The sequence below is a fragment of the Biomphalaria glabrata genome, chromosome 4, assembly GCF_947242115.1.
Source record: "Biomphalaria glabrata chromosome 4, xgBioGlab47.1, whole genome shotgun sequence".
Taxonomy (NCBI): Eukaryota; Metazoa; Mollusca; class Gastropoda; family Planorbidae; genus Biomphalaria; species Biomphalaria glabrata.
In genome coordinates this window covers 44,106,530-44,127,198 of record NC_074714.1, presented here as the reverse complement: position 1 = coordinate 44,127,198, position 20,669 = coordinate 44,106,530, and the positions used below count along the sequence as shown (strand labels likewise).

The following is a 20,669-nucleotide window of genomic DNA, read 5'->3' as shown; positions in this document are numbered from 1 at the left end:
TATGCTATATTTCTTTTTATAACCACAAATTAACCCCTTCTCCCTTTTCCATTTTTTTGTTCGAAGACCACATTAAATGCTCCACGCGCCGGCTAGGCAGTGAGCAGCGCGCGAAACTATTGAGATTAATCCACGCGCAGCAAGGAACAGACAAGATGGAGTCGTCTCATAGTCTGCTCTTTGTTTAGAAAATAGAAAAAAACAACATGTACTTAAGCAATCGTAATTGTTTCGCTAATTTATGGTACTTAGGCCTATGTGCTGTTATTCCGTAATGATGGGGGAGAGGGGGGGGTACACTTGAGGAGGAAAACAAAAAGTGACATCTACTACAGCTTGCTAATGAGGAGCAGAAAATGGAGATCTGGTGCAATCAGATGTCAAGAAGTTACAATCAGATGTCAAGAAGTACCATGTGGCTTATAAGTTTAGCAGTAGTGAAGGATTCTCTGTTGGGAAGGGTCCTTTTACACAATGCCCCCCCCCCCCCCCGGGTTCTTTATGGTTAACTTTGGCTTGAGCTGGGTAAAGAAAATGGCTGTCTCTTATGTTCTGTTTTTTTCTTTTATAAGTTTCAGTCTTTCCTTTCCTTCAGGAATGAAGAGCATTACTTCCGAGACCACATCTCATACAGTACAGCCGGGGAACCAATTGGACAAGGTTCGAGCCCGGGAACATCGTCTCGACAGTCAGAAGCGTTTTCCACACGACCAGACAGTCATTTAACTAATCACATAATCCTACGCTAATTTCAGCTCCGGGGAGTCAAGGATGGGAATTTGAAAGGGAGGGGGAAATAACATCATTGAAACCGGTGTTGTACCGTTACATTCTTTTTTATTATTTTTTTTTTGCTCGTTATACGTCATCACATTTAGTGTACGTCTTTTGGTTTAGGCTACTGTGATCAAAACCCTAAGCACATTTGGTGTCTTTCTATTAGTTCTCATTCTGTTTATTTCTTCAATTTTCTAATGAGTTTTGTACAATCAAGCTATTCTATTAACAGTTATTATGGCCCCCTTCAGTCGCTAAGCGACTATGGATTATCTCACTGTGATGAGATGAATACCTCGGCATCAGATGATCAGGTATGGTCGGAACGATGTCGCACTCACAGCAGTTCCCCCTTCTCCATGCCGCTGATGTATCCAAAGGAACGGCAACATACAGATTGGGCAGCGGTGTCGCAGGCTATTAACAGTTCAGCTAATGATTTGTACAAAAGACGGTGCGAAAAATGTTGTTGTTAATCTATTTATTTATTTAACTCTTACTGAACAGAAACATTTGAGTCGAGTGCGGTAATTCCCGCTGATGCCGTGTGCAAAATAAAAGGACGTAATGTAAGCCAAATTTAATTATGATTTTATATTTCGATATATTTTATAATTTAATGTTCAAACCAGAGCTTTCACTGACAAGGCCAATTAGGCATTTTGTTTTTTCAAAAAGATATACATAAACGGTCAAATCTCTAGGAAAATCTTTCCAAAATACCCGTCCAATATCCAGTTATTCTCTACCCAGTTGAAACCAATGAAGAGTTTGCAAGCTCAAAGGAGGAACTGTAATAGTTATCTCTAGACCTCTTTACTATTGCATTCAGACAGGTCGCACACCCCTAAGTCCGGGCCTCTGGGTATAAACTTTTAAATGGTAAGGAAATATCGACAGAGTTCTTTTTATTCTTGAAAAAAAAAAGGTTAGGTTTTTAAGTAGTGGAGACAAAGACTGCATGTGTGTGTGTGTATATTACAGAAACTGCAAGACGCCTAAAATTATAAATTGTTGTTTAAATTTTTTGAATCAAAGATATACTAGATTAATTCATCGCAAAGATAACTGGCTAATCAACTACAGTATCATTTTTACCGGCGCATTGCAAAATTGATTGAATGCTTGGCGTTTTCAGGCAAAGTTGGACATAAATAACGCTGATATTTTCTACTTCGCCTCCGCATTATATATTCATTACCCAGTAAAAATAAATCATGTATTTGTCTAGTGCTGCGTAAACCAACATAAACGGTTATAGTGTTTTGCATATTTTTATTTCCATTTAAAAAAAAAAAACTAATTGCATTTTGCTTGTGGCCTTATAGATGAAACTATTTAGGGAACCTCTGCACTAATGCAAGTAAACAAAGACGTGGCATTAAACACTATTGAGAAATTAGAAAAAAAAAGTAAAGGCACTGAACTAAAGCTACTAGCTCACATTTAGAAAGGGGGGGGGGTCCCTAATCTATCTCTACTGCTACAAAAGTCTTTGTCCCATGGCCAGACTGGCCAGAGAGAGTGAGGCGCTCTACAACACTCCAGACATTGCACCAGCTAGAGAACTCTGCACTAATAAGACACCTTCCTTGAAGACAAGAGGCTGGAGGTGAGGGGGGATAGAAAATTAGAAGCCGAGGGGGGGGGGGGAGGTCACGCCGCTAAGTCAACTTTCGGCTCCAGACACAAGACCTCAGAAAAGGGGCGCTTGGTGGAAGGGGTTGAAGGTGACGAAATTGGTGAAGGAGAAAGTCGGGAATAGGGAGGTGGGGGGGGGGGGAGAGAGTAAAGATCCGGCCGGTGGTCAACCATTGTTCAGACCACTTACGGATAATTAGTCATTTGAAAAAAAAAAGTCGATTAATTACGTGTGCTTGGCGTTGATAAAGTGTTGATAGACTGGCCGCCATTTGGGCTTTTACATATATACATAACATTTCCAAAAGAAAGAGGGGAAACATTTCCCCCCCCCCCTCTATTGTAATGAGGCCTTACTCCCGCCCCCCCCCTGCTCCCCTTTATTGGCGTTATATATAAACATAGAGAGCCGAGAAAACTTATGTTCTTTCTATGCAAGTGTATGACACAGAAACGTGTGATCGTCTGCTAACGAGTGTTGTTGACCAGTAAACATAGTACCTCTTTGTATCTATATCCTGCCGCGCTAATTAGATGTGAACTGTGTTTTTTTTTCTCTCTCCCCCGTTTCTTCATGCGTACGAAGGGAGTGCATAAGTCACACTGTAAGGACTAATTAGTTTGACACACGCTAAAAAAAGGGGAAAGACAGGACTCTGTGGAGTAGAGACTTTGTGATGGAAAAATAAGAGTAGAGCGAATAAGAGTAAATGTCATTGTTTGGTTATTATTATTATTATTATTTCAATGAATTCCAGCGTTTTAATCCGACAGATGGCTGTCTCTTCAGAAGACAGTAAAGGAGAGAAGGGGTAATTATTTCTTTGTTCTGCATGTCGATTTGAATGCCGAGTAGATATTTACAAATGTCGCAAAAACATTGTCATTGTGTAGTGTAATCTTATACAATATATCTAGAATGTAATACTATTTTTATAGACACATTTTTAAATATCTCTAATCTAAATGGAGATTTGCACCTTTGGTTAGCTTTTAAAAAAAAAATTGGTGGATCTTGTGTACAGATTGTTGGAACTTTTGATAAGCTAAATATTTTTTTTATGAAAACCATAATTTTTTATTCCCTTTTTATCACCGTAGAATAAAATGAATTTGCTGTTTCGATTGTAGGACATAATAATTGTTTTTATATGGCAGCAGTTTATGTCGTTTATTTTTTCTTTTTTTTTTTCCAAATCTCTCCCAAACTTCTTTTTTTCCCTTCCGCTTTAATTAGGTTCAATTACATTGGCTCCATATTTTTCCATATCGTTTCACTTCTTTTTTTTTAAATTTCCCTACGATGTTTCTTAAATAATGTAAACCGGATCTTAAAGAATCGAAAACTAAACAAAGAGGAGATCACTGTATTTAAAATGATAGTGAAAAATCCAAATCGAGGCGAAATAATTAAGTCAGTGTAGCAAAGTATTGGAGAATAAAAAACGCACTGCTTCGCTCTTTCTCTCAGTCTCTCTATGTCACACACATACACTGTCCCTCTCCATCTCACTCTTCTCTCTCACACACACTCTCTCTATCACACTCTCTCTGTATAACACGCTTTCCATTTCTATTACATTAAGTCTTTGTTTATTTTCTCACTCTCTCTCTCTCCATACCCCTACGTCTCCTTTCATCTGTTTACACCTTCCTCTACCACTATTTACATACGCTCTCTCTATCCCTTTCTCTCTCTTTCTCTTGCCCTCTTTCTACTTATCTAACAATCACATTTATCATAGAACGCATATCGTTATCATTATATAGATTACAAAAAAAAATGACAGCAACCTAGAAAATTGAACTCATTAGATTATTAAAACAAGAATTATTCATTACAAATAATAGTTATTATAAATAGCTATATAATATAGTTATTATAAATTTTGAATTGACCATTTCTGCTATAAATTTTAATTTCTAGTTAATGCTCCTGCACCCCTCCTCCAATCGGAATTTTTTGTTATTTGAAATATTTTTTTTTTCTAAACCACTACGTTGTAACACAAAAAAGAAGTTACTTTTCCATGTGGCATGTCATCAAACAGATCAAAAGCTTTAATTTCTGTCACATATTGTATCACACTTATGGAAATAGAAAGAGCTTTTACATGCTTAGAATGTATACCCCCCCCCCCCATCTCTCTTATCAAGAACCAGGCGGTCAGCTGGGCAGGTGGAGTTCACAAGGTCATGGCCTAGTTGGGTGGTGAGTAGGTAGCCCCAGTAGACAGTCATCGCATTTCATATCCTCGGAGAATTCCGACAAGAATTTCGGCCCGATAACAATTCTCCTGACAAGTTAACCTTGGCCAGGTTTCTTGAATCTCACAGCACCGCTCAATTCTAATGTTGTGAAGGGTCTAAAGAGATGTATGCGTTCTAGGCAAATCAAGTTGATACAGATTATATTAGTTTGATATACAAAAATATCTCTCATTGTGCCCAGGAGTCTACTTTTAAAGAGGTCCGGAGATCTGGAAAGGTACTAGCTTTAAGCTAGATTGCTGATCTAACATTACATTACCTCTCCTATCATTTCATCTATGATTTTGACAAATTGGATTCACCAATTATATTTATGTTCCAATGCATCAATATTTTATGGCCAACATATATCTATAAAGTAAGCAAACCAGTGTTTCCCAAACTGTGTTCTGCAGAACCCAAGTGTTCCGATAGGCCTGAACTGGTGCTCCACGAACCACAAGAAAAAGTTGCACTTTCTCTCTCCCTCTCTTTCATTTTCTAACTCCCTCTTTCTAAATCTATATTTTTGACATACAACAATTCAAATAATAAATGCTTTCAATTTCGCTTTGGTCTATCAAAGTGAGATAGCGAAAAAGAATTTGGCTACCTGTGTTCAAATCCTGCTGAAGGCTAGGGGCTTTTCGATTCGCAATATCTGAGTGTTAAAACGCTTGGCTTTCGAACCGAGGGGGTCCTGGGCTCGAATCCTGTGGAAAACTGAACATTTAAATTTCGGGATCTTTATGGTGCCTCTGAATCCATCCAGCTCTAATGGATACCTAATAATAGTTGTGGAAAATTAAAGGCGGTTGGTCGTTGTGGTAGGCACATTACACCCTTGTTAACCGTTTGCCACAGAAACAGATGACCTTAACATCATCTGCCCTATAGATCGAAAGTTCTGATAACTTAAATTTACAATTAATAATCTCTTACAGTCATTTCATGAAATTTTAAATAACATTTCAGGTCTGAATGGTCCTCATGGAACAACTACAATATCGGCCAGATACTACTTCCGATTCTATGTGCAGCTTTCATCGCCACAGTCATCATTGTCATCGCTTGTTGTCTTATTAAAAAGAAATCAAAGTAAGTGACCCTCTGTGTGTAGACACTGTACCCACCCCTACGAAACCGTAAACCATATCCTCTTTGAATGCCCCTTCCTAATCCACCTTGGGCAGACCCTACTTCCACTACAGCCCAACATAACCAACACCCTATACGGCTGTACTGAATAACTGAAGAAAACAGCTCACTATTTTTCCTTGGCACAGTCTGCAAAAGAGCTCACAGCTCAGCAGCAATAAAGCTGGCTAGAAGAAGAAGTGTACTGTACTTTAGCCACTATATAGTCAAACTCAGAGGTAGCTAGACTCATTATGGGCAGGACGTAGGACAGTGCTGGACGGACACATTTTATGCAAGATGTTGATAGAAGATACCAACCTAAGGAGCCTGCCATTAAACAAAACACGATAATAAAGAAAGTGAAGATAAACTCTTGGGTGTCCGCTGTGGGTCATTTTTACTGGCATAAATCGCTGTAGTCATGTTTGTACTACGAATGATCTGTCGATTAAAACGATAATATTATATCTTGTTTTAAAATGTGTTCCTTATAGTGTATGCACAATATGCATACGGTCGTAATGGCTGAGTATATGGCTGAGTTATACGGCGCTTGGATTTTCGAAACGAGGAATTCTGAGTTTGAAATTCCGTAAAGACAGGAATTTTGAATTTCGGGACTTTTTGGGCACCCCTCAACTGTAATGGTTACCTGACATCAGCTGGGTAAAGTAATACTGAAACATTATTTTTTATGTGACAAAAGACAAACCAGTCTGTTTTATTTCATTTGCCATGACACCTTAAGATCAAAACTACACAACTTCAGATATCTTTATTAAAATGGTGTTAATTAACTCCATTTTGTTTTCTATGTATCGCATACATTGAGCTCTTGTAAGACTGGCCCTCCATCTACTTTCTGGAGTTGGCAAGCTGTTCCTCAAGTGGGGAGGGCGTGGGTGAACTTCTTTCTCCGGGGCAAAACTGGTGCGTTATAGAAATGCATTTCAATTCAGACGGAAAACCACGGAACAGAGTGGTCAGTAAAGAGTTGTTCGCCCCTTTCTAGCTTCTGTCACTTAACAATGTATGGTGTTTTTCTAGTATCCCCTTTGAACCGTGGAAATCGGTGAAGTAGAGAATCAATCTTAAAGGGCGTATGGATGAATTGAAACTGAAACTTCATGAACCGGACTTAGCCTAAAAACAGCATTCTCAATGATATGTAATAAGTTCTCCAATGCACTCATCCTTTCATTGTTAGCACTTAATTGCTTTAGTTTATGGTCACATGACATTCCCCCAACCGCTAGCACAATCTGCTGCGTTCTTGTCTTCATTTTACAAGATAGAGAACTAGAAAGAAAAGTAAAAGATTGAGAGATTTAAACTATTTTTTTTTTCAAAAATGTGTATAATTTCATTCATAAACTTTTTTTTTGTGTTCTTATCTGCCAGACGACCTGTTTTCTTATTTAATGTATTTTGTTCTTATCTAGCTTCACTCAGAATTTTGTTAACAAGTTTGTTTGTTAGTTTTGACGCTAGTAAATTTATACGGTTGTTCTTGTAGGTGTGAATGACCGTTTAATGAGAATGTTTAGGAACTGAAATTCCAAAACAAATTTCTTCTATCTCTCAGTACACAAGATTAAGCATTATTGTCTACATTATGTTTATAAATCAAACAATAAAGTTATTAAACTACTATAATTATGCATTTGTAGCCGGTATAATGTAAGCGAAACTAAATTAGTACATTATAAAGAACTACTTTCTGTGTAGCGTATTTGCGTTTGAAAAAAAAAGGAAGGATTTTCACCACCACCACCCCTGCCTTTTCCCAGCTCAGGCAACAATTCTTTTAACAAACAATAAGTTCATAAGTATTTTTTTTACAAAATAGTTCTCGGTCGTTGCATCATTTCCACAATTGCTATACAAATTAACATACGGCTACCACCAGGCTCAAGCTTATTTTAGTTTTCCTAACCTTAACAAGGAGATGTAATTACACACTGCAAGGCGGTGGTATGCGAGTCACAAAGCGGGGACTTCTTTGAAGTTGTGCAAGCTTAAGTCTAAACTTAACAGTCACTTATCCCTATGATATATTTAAACATCGCTTCCTGCTATTTCCCTTATTCATCAGACTGTTTTACTCTCTGTTGCTAACCCATATTGCTCATTAATACGGTAGTACCACGCTAACACATATTACTCTTTAGTATGATAGTACTTCACTAACACATATTACTCTTTAGTATGATAGTACCTCACTAACACATATTTCTCTTTAGTATGATAGTACCTCACTAACCCATTTTGCTCATTAATACGGTAGTACCACGCTAACACATATTACTCTTTAGTATGATAGTACCTCACTAACACATATTACTCTTTAGTATGATAGTACCTCACTAACCCATATTGCTCATTAATACGGTAGTACCTCGCTAACACATATTACTCTTTAGTATGATAGTACCTCACTAACCCATATTGCTCATTAATACGGTAGTATCTCACTAACACATATTACTCTTTAGTATGATAGTACCTCGCTAACACATATTACTCTTTAGCATGATAGTAATTCGCTAACACATTACTCTTTAGTATGATATATATATATTTATATATAGCTCCTCCTTCGTGGTCGAAGATGAGCACATTTCTCATTTCCTATGGACTAGAAGATGGCTGTAAAGTATGATAGTACCTCGCTAACACATATTACTCGTTAGTCATTAGTACGGTAGTACCTCAATTTATTAATGTTCTTACTAACTGACTCATGGCGTGCTATTTCAAACTGAAACCAATGATTGTTTTTATTTTCTTCTTTCAAATACAAGTTTATGATAGAATATAAAAACAAAAATTAGGTTACTAAGTACTTGTATATGTGTCCTGACTCGAGTCTTTACTGCACACTTAGTGCCCGTCGAAACATTGAGATAATTGTACCTACCAACACACGTAGGCGACATAGTCACTTTTTTTTTATTGCAACAAACGTGAAGTTGAATTTAATAAGTTATGTCCGGCTATTTGGTGAATGGTCTGATTATGAGCACTTTATTATCATTGAAAGTCATTAGATCTACGACCCAGAGCAGCCTAACCTTACACAGACAAGTCCAGCCCAACACTGTTCAACTCTAAACAAACCTCACTCACAGCTTATTACAGTCCTAAACTTTAACTATAATAGGCCTACGTAGTTAAGAACAATTTTGTTTTGGTATTGTTAGAAACATCTGTTAAGAGAACTAGAACTGCATATATTTACTCTAAGAGAAGGTCCATAGCGTACCTGACGCTAAGCGAACCAATTTTTATAAGCAACTTTTCCTAGATGTTTTTTTACATCTATTTTCCATGCCAAGAACAAACTACTCAATTAATAATAATAATAATAATAATAATAATAATAAAAAGGCTTGTCTTCGAATCCAACAATTATTGAGGAATGCAGTATTTCATCATTACTACTCAATTACAGTTGCGAAAACTCACGGACTCAATTTCCATCGTGACATGAACCCGAGAATTAGATATTAGCAGTTTTACCTTGTTCTATGACTTGCTATTCAAGTAAAAGCGAGAAATAAAACAATATTTTCGCTAATACATTTCTCTCTTATTCGTCACACAAAAAAAAAAATAGCGTTCACAATTATTTTTTTAAAAAGTTCCCCTTTCAGACCTTGTGGTCAATAGGGCACATGATGTCTGTGACCTGCGGTTAACGAGGGTGCCATGTGACCAGCACAACGACAACCGCTTTTACTTTTACCCAACTAATGTCACGTATTGAGTTGACTCAGAGACATCCAAAGATCCCGAAATTATAAATCCCATTCTTCACCTGGACTCGAACCCGTACCCCAGTTCAGAAGCCAAGCGTTTTTTTCTACTCAGCCACCGCGCATTCACAATAATAATTTCTATTTATTGTTTTTAAGCAGCATTCTATTGTTTTATCCAAGTCATTTCTTAATCTTAAATTCACTGATGGTTAACTATAATAGCTCCGCTCTGCCCCCCCCCCCCAAACACAATCCTTCAAAAACGATTTTTTCAAGTAGTATTTAAGAAGCTGCACTTGAACTGTATGTGACAGGACCTATGTTTCAAGTGCGTTCACCGCGTACTTACACACTGACCAAGTGGTGAACTGTTGTAGAGGATTCTACTTTAATATAGCTAGATTTAGTATACATTAGACTGACACTTTTTTTTTTCATTTTCAGTAGACTTACAGCGACACTCGCACAATTACATTATATTTTTAGTCTAGCTACTGTATTTCCCAGGAGATGGGGAATTAGTGTGTGTAAATAGTATAGCCCACTTTATGGGAATTAGTGTGTGCAAATAGTAAAGCCCACTTTAAAACATTCCATAGCCCGCCAAGCTGCAAATTCATTTTTCTAAACATTCCTTTTTACATAACAATAATAGATACCCAAACTACAGCTCGGGGTGCTATCCGCCCTTAAAAACTATTACCAACAGAGTAGAATGAGGCCTCAGAAGCTCGGTTCCATTGTACTAAATTGTATGACTCGGTTATACTTATCTTGGCAGGCGTATCGTGACACGCGATCGCAGATTTATATGCTCCCCACCCTCCCCATGCCCAAAATGGCTGGACACCCCCTGGTATTGCTGGACACCCCTGGTATGACTGATCACCCCTGGTATGGCTGGACACCCCCTGGTATGGAGAAATATACTTTAGAAACGAAAGTCTGGATTTTCTGGTGCCACGCTTAAACAAGCACGTGACTTCACTTCACTTGCTAAAGTGAAAAAAAAAGTGGGAATTAAAATTGATGGTCGTTGTACTGTCACACAATATTCTGATAACCAATGTACGGTTATATATTTTTATTGCACTGTGAAACCCATAGACAGGCTCATACTATGGAGTGTAGCTACTGAAGAGGGATGATTAGTTGTCGTCATTGGAATCTTTCAATCTCTCACCTCCTCTTCAAATGCCACACGTCTTGGTCGCAGGGGATTCCAAGTGTGTGAGCGCGCCAGTTGGCAATCTAAGATCAAATAGTTCCCCACCAAGTCTGCTCGCTAAGTGGTTAATTACATAAATTAATACGCTTCGTAGACCAAAATTTTCTTTTTAGAATTATCGCCGACAAAAAAAAATTGGAACAGAATTCATTTCTGCACCGCCCTCATTGCCACTTAGACTCAGTGGCTTCCCCTCGGTGGAAGACAACCGACCAAAAAAAAAACAACGCCTTCAACATTGGACGAGCGCCCATCTCTATTTTCTCTGGTTCTGTCAAGTAGTTCTTTTGATGTTGTTGGGTGTGCCCCATTATTTCTACATACAGCAACTTATACATAACAATAAAAAAATATAAGCAGTTTAGACATTTCTTCTTTGTGTTTACTTTTAGAGGGTAACAGCTAAGGGAAAATCATTATAGAATTTAAGGGAAAATCAATACAGAATTTGAGAGAAAATCAATAAAGAATTTGAGGGAAAATCAATACAGAATTTGAGAGAAAATCAATAAAGAATTTGAGGGAAAATCAATATAGAATTTGAGGGAAAATCAATACAGAATTGAAGGGAAAATCAATACAGAATTGAAGGGAAAATCAATACAGAATTTAAAGGAAAATCAATACAGAATTTGAGGGAAAATCAATATAGAATTTGAGGGAAAATCAATACAGAATTTGAGGGAAAATCAATACAGAATTGAAGGGAAAATCAATATAGAATCTAAAGGAAAATCAATATAAAATTTCTTGCCTATATCCAAACTAGCTATCATTTTAAAATTAGAAGTAAAATGACAATCAATGTATGGATAAAACGTAAATAGATTATCAATGAGAGTAGGTCTGTGATGAAACTGAATGTTGACTGTTGTGGATTGTCCTATATGGAGGCTAATCGATGAGTTACAGGCTTTTTTCGTGTATCCGTGGAACACAATAAGGGTATTGTTAATGGAGTGAAGTAGTCTGATAAATCGTATAACAATTTTTTTCCCACTTGTCAGCACTGTAGAATACATATTAACATCTTTTGCTTGTAGCTCAAATTTATTTGTTTAACCATTAGGTTGGCAGCAATGATCTATAAACATGGCGGGCGTTCCTGACATTGTTCATTTTGTCAATTCATTTCAACATCGTTCCTCGTGTTCCTCTTTTCATTTTCGTACGTTTCCTTTATGGTTCCATTAAATCGCCACCATTTTTCTTCATATCTCTTTCTCTTCTTATTCTCTCTTACTGGTTTTCGTGGCTTAAATAACGTAAACACAGTGGCGTAGCTAGGAATTTGCCATCATTCGGGGTCCCGGGAGGCTTGACCTCTTTGGGGGCCCCTGTATTTTGCGTAATAAACACTCATTTGGGGACCCCTTCAAGTTGGGGCCCGAAGGATTTTCAAATTCTCTCCTCTCTCTCCCCCCACCCTAGCCACGTCTCTGCACAAACAGGATCTTAAAAATCGTGTAAACAAAGAGCAGATTACTGTGAAATATCTTATCATCGGGTTTCAAATTTCTGGTAAATAGGTGATCTATTAATAGAGAATGATGCACTGATAAATCTGGGATTATATTAGGTTTAGTTTTTAAGAACAGAACGATTTTAAAAAAAACAACAGCTACTGCATGTAAAATGTTAAGGCTAGAAAAACAACAACACATAGAATGTAGTAAGAAAATAAAAGCTAAGCAATAGAGTACATCTACTGAGTCTTCACGGTTTTAAGGCTCGATCTTTAAGAATGCGAAAGCCGTTGAGAAAAAGCGAAAGATCAACATAGATTGCTTGAAGTTGAAAAAGAGTCACCAGTTGTCTCCTCTTAGGGGTAGGGACAGAAAAGAGTATCAACAAACTAACGACCCCGCCCCCCCCCCCCCCTTCCTCTCTTTCTTTTCGCGAACAAAGTGCAGAGATTGTTAGGACTAGAAATCATAAGCGGCCTTTTGGTTGACAAACAGGGGCCTGTAGGGACCACCATCAACCATCATACAAATAAGCCGTGCCTCTGAGACACATTTTTAATATACAGTACCTTTACTTTATAGACTTTATATATGTGGTGAATTTATTTGAAAATAGTTCTTCTAAACAAAGACTGGCATCCAAACCAATTACTCCCAAGGCTCTTAACATGATATTTTGTGTTAAAACTAATTTTAGGCCTCGCATATGACACCTCCCTCCCCCCCCCCCCGCCCCCCTCCCCCCCGCGGTCCCATCGTAACACTAAGGACAACTTTAGTTCAGCATAAATAAATATAAAAATGATTTTAAAAGATGTCTTGAGACTTTCGTATTAAAGAAGTCGAGAGTCCCCACGTCTAAGGGCTGCGCTGCGGATATATCCACAAATGTTATTACGATAAAAGAAACTAGAGACGACACCTAGAAACCTTTCTGCTTGAAAGAGCACTTGCATATATTGTGAACTTTTTTTCTTTCTTTTTCTTCAGACCCCTGCGTGGATGGCGTGAAAGAAGTTGTCACACGATAGAGACGTCACATGACATGAACGAGAATGGAATTTATGACGTGATAGACAAGGTAAGGAGTCTAGTTGACCACAGAGATGAAGATAGGCGCTAATGCATAGCAAAACTTACTATATAAGAAATGCGAAAAGCCTTATATTTTTTATTTTTACTTGCATCTACAAGGGCTGAACATATGTTCGTTACATTTCGTTTGGCACATAATCGTGTTCTTTTTTTATGGTCTGCGCAATAGCTTTTAAATTTAAAAGCGCTTGGCTTCTGAGCCGAGAGGTTTCGGGTTCGAATCTTGGTGAAGACTGGAATTTTCAACTTCGGAATCTTTGGGCGCCTCTGAGTCCATCCAGGTGTAATGGGTACCTGACATTAGTTGGGGAAAATATGGGCTGTTGGACGTTGTGCTGGCCATATGACACCATCGTTAACCTTCGGCCATAGAAACAGATGACCTTAACATCATCTGCCATGTAAATAGCAAGGTTGGAAAGGGCTACTCCACTTTACAAAAAATTCAAATTAAATCTATAATATGAACAATATCAAAGCCTCTATATGATTTGAATATACTCCTAGGATTCTCTTACAATTTTCATTGTAGAATGTTTGAAAGAGAAGACCTAAAAATGAAATAACACACAAACAGAAACAAAAATAATTGTTTCGTGTGATTTTTATTTCCAATTTTAAACAATATTGTTTCAAGCGATTTTTTAAAATTCCAATTTTAAACAACATTGTTTCATGCGATTTTTTAAAATTCCAATTTTAAACAACATTGTTTCATGCGATTTTTATTTCCAATTTTAAACATCATTGTTTCATGCGATTTTTTATTTCCCATTTAGGTCAAAGTCTCCACCAAAAACAAAACCAGTGATAAAATCCGCCATCATGATAAGCTGAACTCCAACTGTATCCTAGTAGCCCAAAACGAGATCAACGGAAATAAGAACGGTGGCATATTTTCCACAGGACTCCCCGCGGTCCCTCCTATCTCCGGCCCGCAGCTTGATTCACTCCTTGTTCCTCCACTGCCACCCTGCACTAAACACGACTGGAGCAAATTCGAACGTACATTCGAGGTGAAGCACAACGAGATCCCATCAGGGCACGAGAACAGGACGAGTGTCTCTAAGACTGAGGAAGAAGGCGTTTATGAGACGCTAGATAGATACTGGACCCAGTCGAATACGTTCAAGAAAGAGCTCAGCTCCCAGCTGACAGAGTCTTCACAAGATGGCAGCTTAAGAAATACAAAATCTGGTGACAAAAATAGTGAAAGAAGCTTAAACATGTCCCAGAATACACCAGCTGAACCCAGTGTCCTGCCTAATTTTGAAAAAGCAACAAATGATAAGATTATCTGTCAGCTGACGCTTTTTCACATTTCAGAATCCGACGAATCATCGCGTCAAGCCGAAAGTGTCTATTATTATGTGAATTTGCAGAGTTTGGCCAACGACCAAGAGGGAAATCTACCTTCCGTGCTGCAAAATGCGCGACTGCAAGTCGTTCCCGGAAAAGCAGTCGATCTGAAGAAAGATTTGGGATCGAACATTACTCTTGAGCCTGTTGAAGGCGCTCTGATGCCAAAGATTAACGAAAGCAGCCTAAATTACTCGCTGCATGAAACACCACACAAGAGAAAGCTGTCTTGCTCTCGCAGCTGCGGTAAAGATTACGAAGCCCCACAGAAATTGACTTCTAAAAGAACCCCTATTCTTTTGGCCAAGAAGTCGGAGAGCTTTAGAGATGCCAACTCAGAGCTTCAGGCGGTCAAAGATAACTATTTAAACCACCGAAGGCAGAGCGACTCTAGCAATGGTAGAACGCCACGGACTTCTACGTCTTCCTGTTCTGAAAATGCTACAGATAAGATCTTGAAGAAGCTCGGGCCTCTGCCGCCTGTTCCTAGCTCACGTACGTCTCTATCCAGAACCGAGTCAGATATCACGGGGAATGCAAGTCATGTGGCTCGAGTGGCTAATGCCAACACTCACCAAAGACAGACTAACGATGCCAGTAACAAGAACACTTGTCGGCCACTTCCGCTCAGCCCAGATCAGGAAGGGGCGCACAGTTCCAACAAAAACAAACGCCTGGAAAGATCTTTATCAGAAATGGCACCTAAAAGGACAGAACCAGAGAAATATACTGTTTCAAATGCGCCAACTCTGAGCAGCTTCCAAAAAGATGCTTCTAAAAATAACTCTCGAAACGACTCCGCGCAAAATGACGCTGCCATTACAGACGAGCCTATTTATTCTCATTATTTTGTTTTGGAGTCTAGTGACTATAGTAGTGGGACTGAAGACAATCTTGATGAAAAGTACTTAGAGTAGAGCTCGCTTCAGAGAGGCCTTACAAACGATACGTGGAGGTCTTTGTCTATTGAGACGAAGACTGACTTAGATGTTCTGCTTTTATTGTTTGGCCAGAAATAATAGATTTTGTTCTTGTTTATTTTGATCTAAATGACGATTTTGTTGACTACAAAACATAATACAAATGTTATTGTTATAGTACACAATACATTCCGTGTATATACATTTGTACATGTATTTTTATGATAATCAAATGTGAAATAAATTGATAATGTACAGACTTGGTTGCTATCACTTGATGTTTTCACTAGCTTTGTCTCATTCCTTTTTTTTTCAATTGCAAAAGTGTCAATCCTAAGCAGCCCATCCAATCAATGAAGTAATAAGAATACTTACACAAAAGTTCGTTTTTTTAATCTCACTCTCTCTCTACCCTTTCTCTCTCTCTCTCTCTCTCTCTCTAATTTTTTAAAGTACAGTTAATAGATGATCATTTGTTAACCCAAGAACACTGATCAAAGTGTCGTTATGTATATCTCTACACACCACAAGCAATCTACAGAGTGTGCTCTGCTTTCAGACACTCGTTGGCAAGAAAAATAAAAGGTTAATCTTAATACATTTTTAAACAGGAAGAAGTGCTTCTGATACAGTGAAACCCAAACTTATGGGAAGAGAGTGGAAGTTGTGTTGTATCAATCCGCTGTGCCGGGCAGTACTTGTGTCATCCAAATCTCAATTCACACGTGATTGGAATAGGGCTGGCATTAAGCCACTGCAACCTATGCGGTCGCAGTGAGCCCCGCACTTTTATAGGTCCCGCGATAATTCTAGATTTCAATTATTAAATTAAACCATTATAACTTTAATATTAATAGATTTTCCTCCTCATTTTCCAAGGGATGCTGGAAATCTCCTGAAAATTATTAAAATCTCCTTAAAAATAAACAAAAATGTCATTTGGGGGTGTCATTCAATATGGTAAACGCCGATCCTACGCGCGATAAAAAAACGGCATAGTCAGCTTTCATTTCATAAAAATGTAATCCACAAATGAATTTATTTTCTTATATAAAATTGTAATTTTTACTTATTATCCTCTTCCTTACCCTGATTGGGCCCCGAGCAATCCATTTCGAATAGGACTAGCAATTGTAAGGGTCGGCCCTGATTGGAGTAAAAATGCTGTTAGCACTATTGAAACTTTATATCCTCTAATACATATTACATATGACGCAATCAAATATTAAGGGGGAATAATTCTAGACAGTGAAACCATACATCAGTTAACAAAACATTAACAAGCACCACAATATTAACAAGTACCACAATCTTAACCCAAAAGCACCACCGTTCAATATTAAAAACAATAGCAAGGAATTAATTATACATCGTACACTCCACATCAGATTTAATACGTAATTTCAACGAGAAAAACAAAACGATGGTATATTGTAATCCACTGTAGACCAGAATAGCTTTCTAACATATGAAGTCAAATATCGAAATTTATTTTGACACTCTTTTGCACAATGGATGACCTTTGACACCAACACCCACGCTCGCTTTCAGAACGAGGCGAGGAAGTAAAGGACAATACATTTCAAAGTTGAAAAGTGGACAGATCTAAGATCTTATCTAGCTCACTTTCACTGCTTTAAGGATGTTCTACTTTTCTGGGATGGCTGTTTCCCATTCCTTATGAAATCTAAACAACAGCGGATCCCCCACATAGCCAACTATGAGATAAGAAGTTGGTAAGACGCGCTATGTCTGGACACTGGCGTATTCATGCGGAGAGGGAGGTGGAAATGGTGATCTTGGTTACCCTTCCCAAGAGGGTGTTTAAAAAGTAACTGCATAACTTTTATGAAAATAATTAGCTAATAATTTAAGTTTTAAATGTTCCTTATTGATAGTTGTAATCTTTATTTAAACTTTGACGCCATCCCTTACACCCCCACCCCTATCAGGACCGAATTTAGACTTTGTAAGGCCCTAAGCTATTGGTGTAATGGTGCCCCTTGTAATTAACATAAGGCAATTTTTCCGTTGCCTTTTCTTCTAAATGATTGACAATATCCATGGAACCAATTTTGGAGGACCCCCCTGTAATTACCAATAATTAATACACTAATTTGTTTATTTTTTTAGTTGATTCGCGTCTTTTTTTAGCTGCACTAAATAAGTTTGTAAAGTTGCAATTTGATCCAAGAATGGTGTGGGGGAAATAGCGTGTACAATGTATCTTACGGGACAAAATCCAGCATATTTAGCCATATTTCTTAATACTAAGGAATATTACCCCTTTTGGTATCAAACAAAATAATTAATTACCAGTAATTAATTGATTAATGGGTTGATTTTAAAAGTTAATCTATCATATGTTGTTGTTGTTTTTTTAGGTAAAATAACTGTGTAAACTTTCAACATGATCTAAGAATGGGTGTGGGAAAAATAGTTTGTTAAAAATGTGTAACAGACAGACAGACAGAGTTAATCTAAGCTTTGTAAAAAAAAAACAAAAGGGTGTGGGAGTCATTGTCTATCTGGACTATTCGCCACTGTTTAAAGAAAACATACGAAAGTGGGTCAGAGATAACTCAATAACTGCTGAATTCCATAGTGCTCACCCTTCTCTGAACCAAATATATTTCACTTCCCTTTTCGCCTGTTAATGTAATTGTGACCTGTTAACGGATGGACTTATACAATTAAAGCCTGAGCAGACTTCATTGGCCAGACGAGGCTAGTTGTGCTTCCGGAAGATATAGCTTAATATAACCAAATATGTCGCTTTTTTTTTTTTTTTTTTTTTTTTTTTTTTTTTTTTTGCGTAGGACTGGAATGTACTATTAAAAACAATTGTAGAAGAGTCGTGTTACACACTCAATAGTGTTTTCCCATTCTACTAAGATGACGATGTTGGCTAAAAATAACTCTTATGTGTTCTAAGCGATACTCCCTCCACAGTGTAAGTTCAATCCAAAAAGACCACTTGATCCTGCATCAATTACATTGCCAAGTTTTCCCACGGCAGAGAGAACAGACGTCATATAGTATGTCGTCAAAGGATGTCCCTGTGTTTTGAAGTGCAAGTCTTATGTGAATTTTGACGTTTACACATTCAAATCAAACATCTAGATTTATTGGCGACATTAAATTAAAGACCTTCCTTTTTTTGTATAGAAGGAATACAATTGCCAACTTCATGGAGTCCTAGCTTTCTGTATTGTAGGTCAGAATATCTGCCACAAAGTATGCCTACATATTTCCTAATGGAAGATGTTTCTTCTTAACCATTACGATATTGCCACATCACATCGCATGCTTAGTTCGGCTCTCTTGCATATCCCTAAGTTTATCTGATCGTTTTAAAGTTTAAGGAATCTGAAGAATATTTTTTTAGGAAAGTGCAGTTGGGTTTTTCTGTTTAGCTATTTATAAATAAGGATTTGCACTAAAAACGCGGGATCAAACAATTAATTTCATAATTCTGTATTTTTAAAAAAACATAATTTAGATGTCTATCAAAATTTAAATGTACTTTTTGCTGATAATAATAATAATAATAATAATAATATTTCTTTGGTTCCGTAAGGTTGTTATTGTTGGAAATGATAATGGATATACGCACTCCCCTACCTATGAAATTCTTCCAATAGCATGCGTCTAAAATAGCATCTGACAACAAGTTCAGCTGAGGGCCTTCACTTGTGGCTCAGATACTCGGTTCGGCTGAACTTTTGTCATTAAAAGGAGAAGAGGCAAAGGAGATCGAGTTACTGCCTGTGCCAAAACCAGTAAGTTTCGGGCAGGTGGGCCTCGTGGCTGGCTACCCACATAGGAGAAGGTAAACTCTTAATTTCAACCTCTGCTGCCTTGCGTCTATACCCAAACATGAAAAGAAAGCTTCGGGAGTCAACCCTGAGGAAAAATCAAGAGCCGGCGACCCTTAGGCAGTTTGCTACAACCTGGCAGAGCCTCCGACCCAATGATCCCAAACTGTATTGACACTGCGTTGAAAGGGAAAAGGGGGGGGGGGGTGAAGAACTGTTTCTTAAGTGACATCGTTCCGATCATAGCTAATGCCCAGGCATTCATCTCATTTCTTTGAGATGATCCATAATTGCTTTGTGACTAAAGGAGGCTTTAGAAAAGAACATTGGTGAGGCTAGGAATTAGTCATCATTTGGGGGGGGGGGGGGGGCTTGCATTTTCCTTTTTTTTTTTTACACCAATAATCAATCATTCTCTTAGCCAAATTATTCCAATTCAAAAGTCTGTTTGACAGGGTTGTCCCTTATCCCCTTTTATATACCTCTTGTTACTAGCTAGATGACCAAAGACTCAACAAACACTTTGAGTGATCAACTAAAACGAAGGGTTGTTTAATAGTTAACAAGTTGCATTCCTGGCTGCCTCCATATTGCATGAAATCAACAAACTGTAACACTCAAGGGAGACTACTCCATCAAATAAACATCATTTTAAGCATTAGACTTAATGTTCTTAACTAACTTAACTAACATTCTCTTTTCAATCATTGGTTTGGAACCCGCTTAAGAATCCAATAGGTGAGATCCCTCTATTAAAAGGCTCATTGCACACGAGCCTATTGGAGCTCGTGAAAAGAAAAAAAAATGAAATGTGTGCACTATAAGAACTTCAAAAGACAGACCCTTTACAAAATTGCATTAGTTGTTTTCTATACGGTGTAATAACTAAAAGGGTTGGATGCATTTATATCCGTGAAAATCTCCTACTGATAAATAAATAGTCGCTCTCTACTGACAAATATTATTTTGACTAATTGCTAAACTTTGTGGACGATCAACTGTCCCAGCGTGTGTATTCGAATTCTGTAATAAGGAAAGACCTAGAGGCCTGCATTTGTTTTATTGATATGCTGCTTTACTCTGTCGTAATATGCTAGTCTCAATGGAACTGTTACTGTTGCGTTTTGGTGTAAATTTAGACTAGTTATTGTTGGGGTGTTGATGTAGCATTTTGTTGTAGTTAGGTTTGGTAAGTAGATTATCGTGTGATTTGG

At 37.7% G+C, this 20,669-nt stretch overlaps 1 protein-coding gene across 1 annotated transcript; it reads left to right on the top strand.

Annotated features, from left to right (window-relative positions):
• The first annotated feature begins 2,836 nt into the window (after positions 1-2,836).
• Positions 2,837-15,896, top strand: LOC106064068 (uncharacterized). The gene is made up of 4 exons (XM_056027677.1): positions 2,837-3,230; positions 5,644-5,766; positions 13,254-13,344; positions 14,138-15,896. Exons 1-4 carry the CDS (start codon positions 3,166-3,168, stop codon positions 15,632-15,634), a joined length of 1,776 nt encoding a protein of 591 aa, XP_055883652.1. The 5' UTR covers positions 2,837-3,165; the 3' UTR covers positions 15,635-15,896.
• Positions 15,897-20,669: the final 4,773 nt, after the last annotated feature.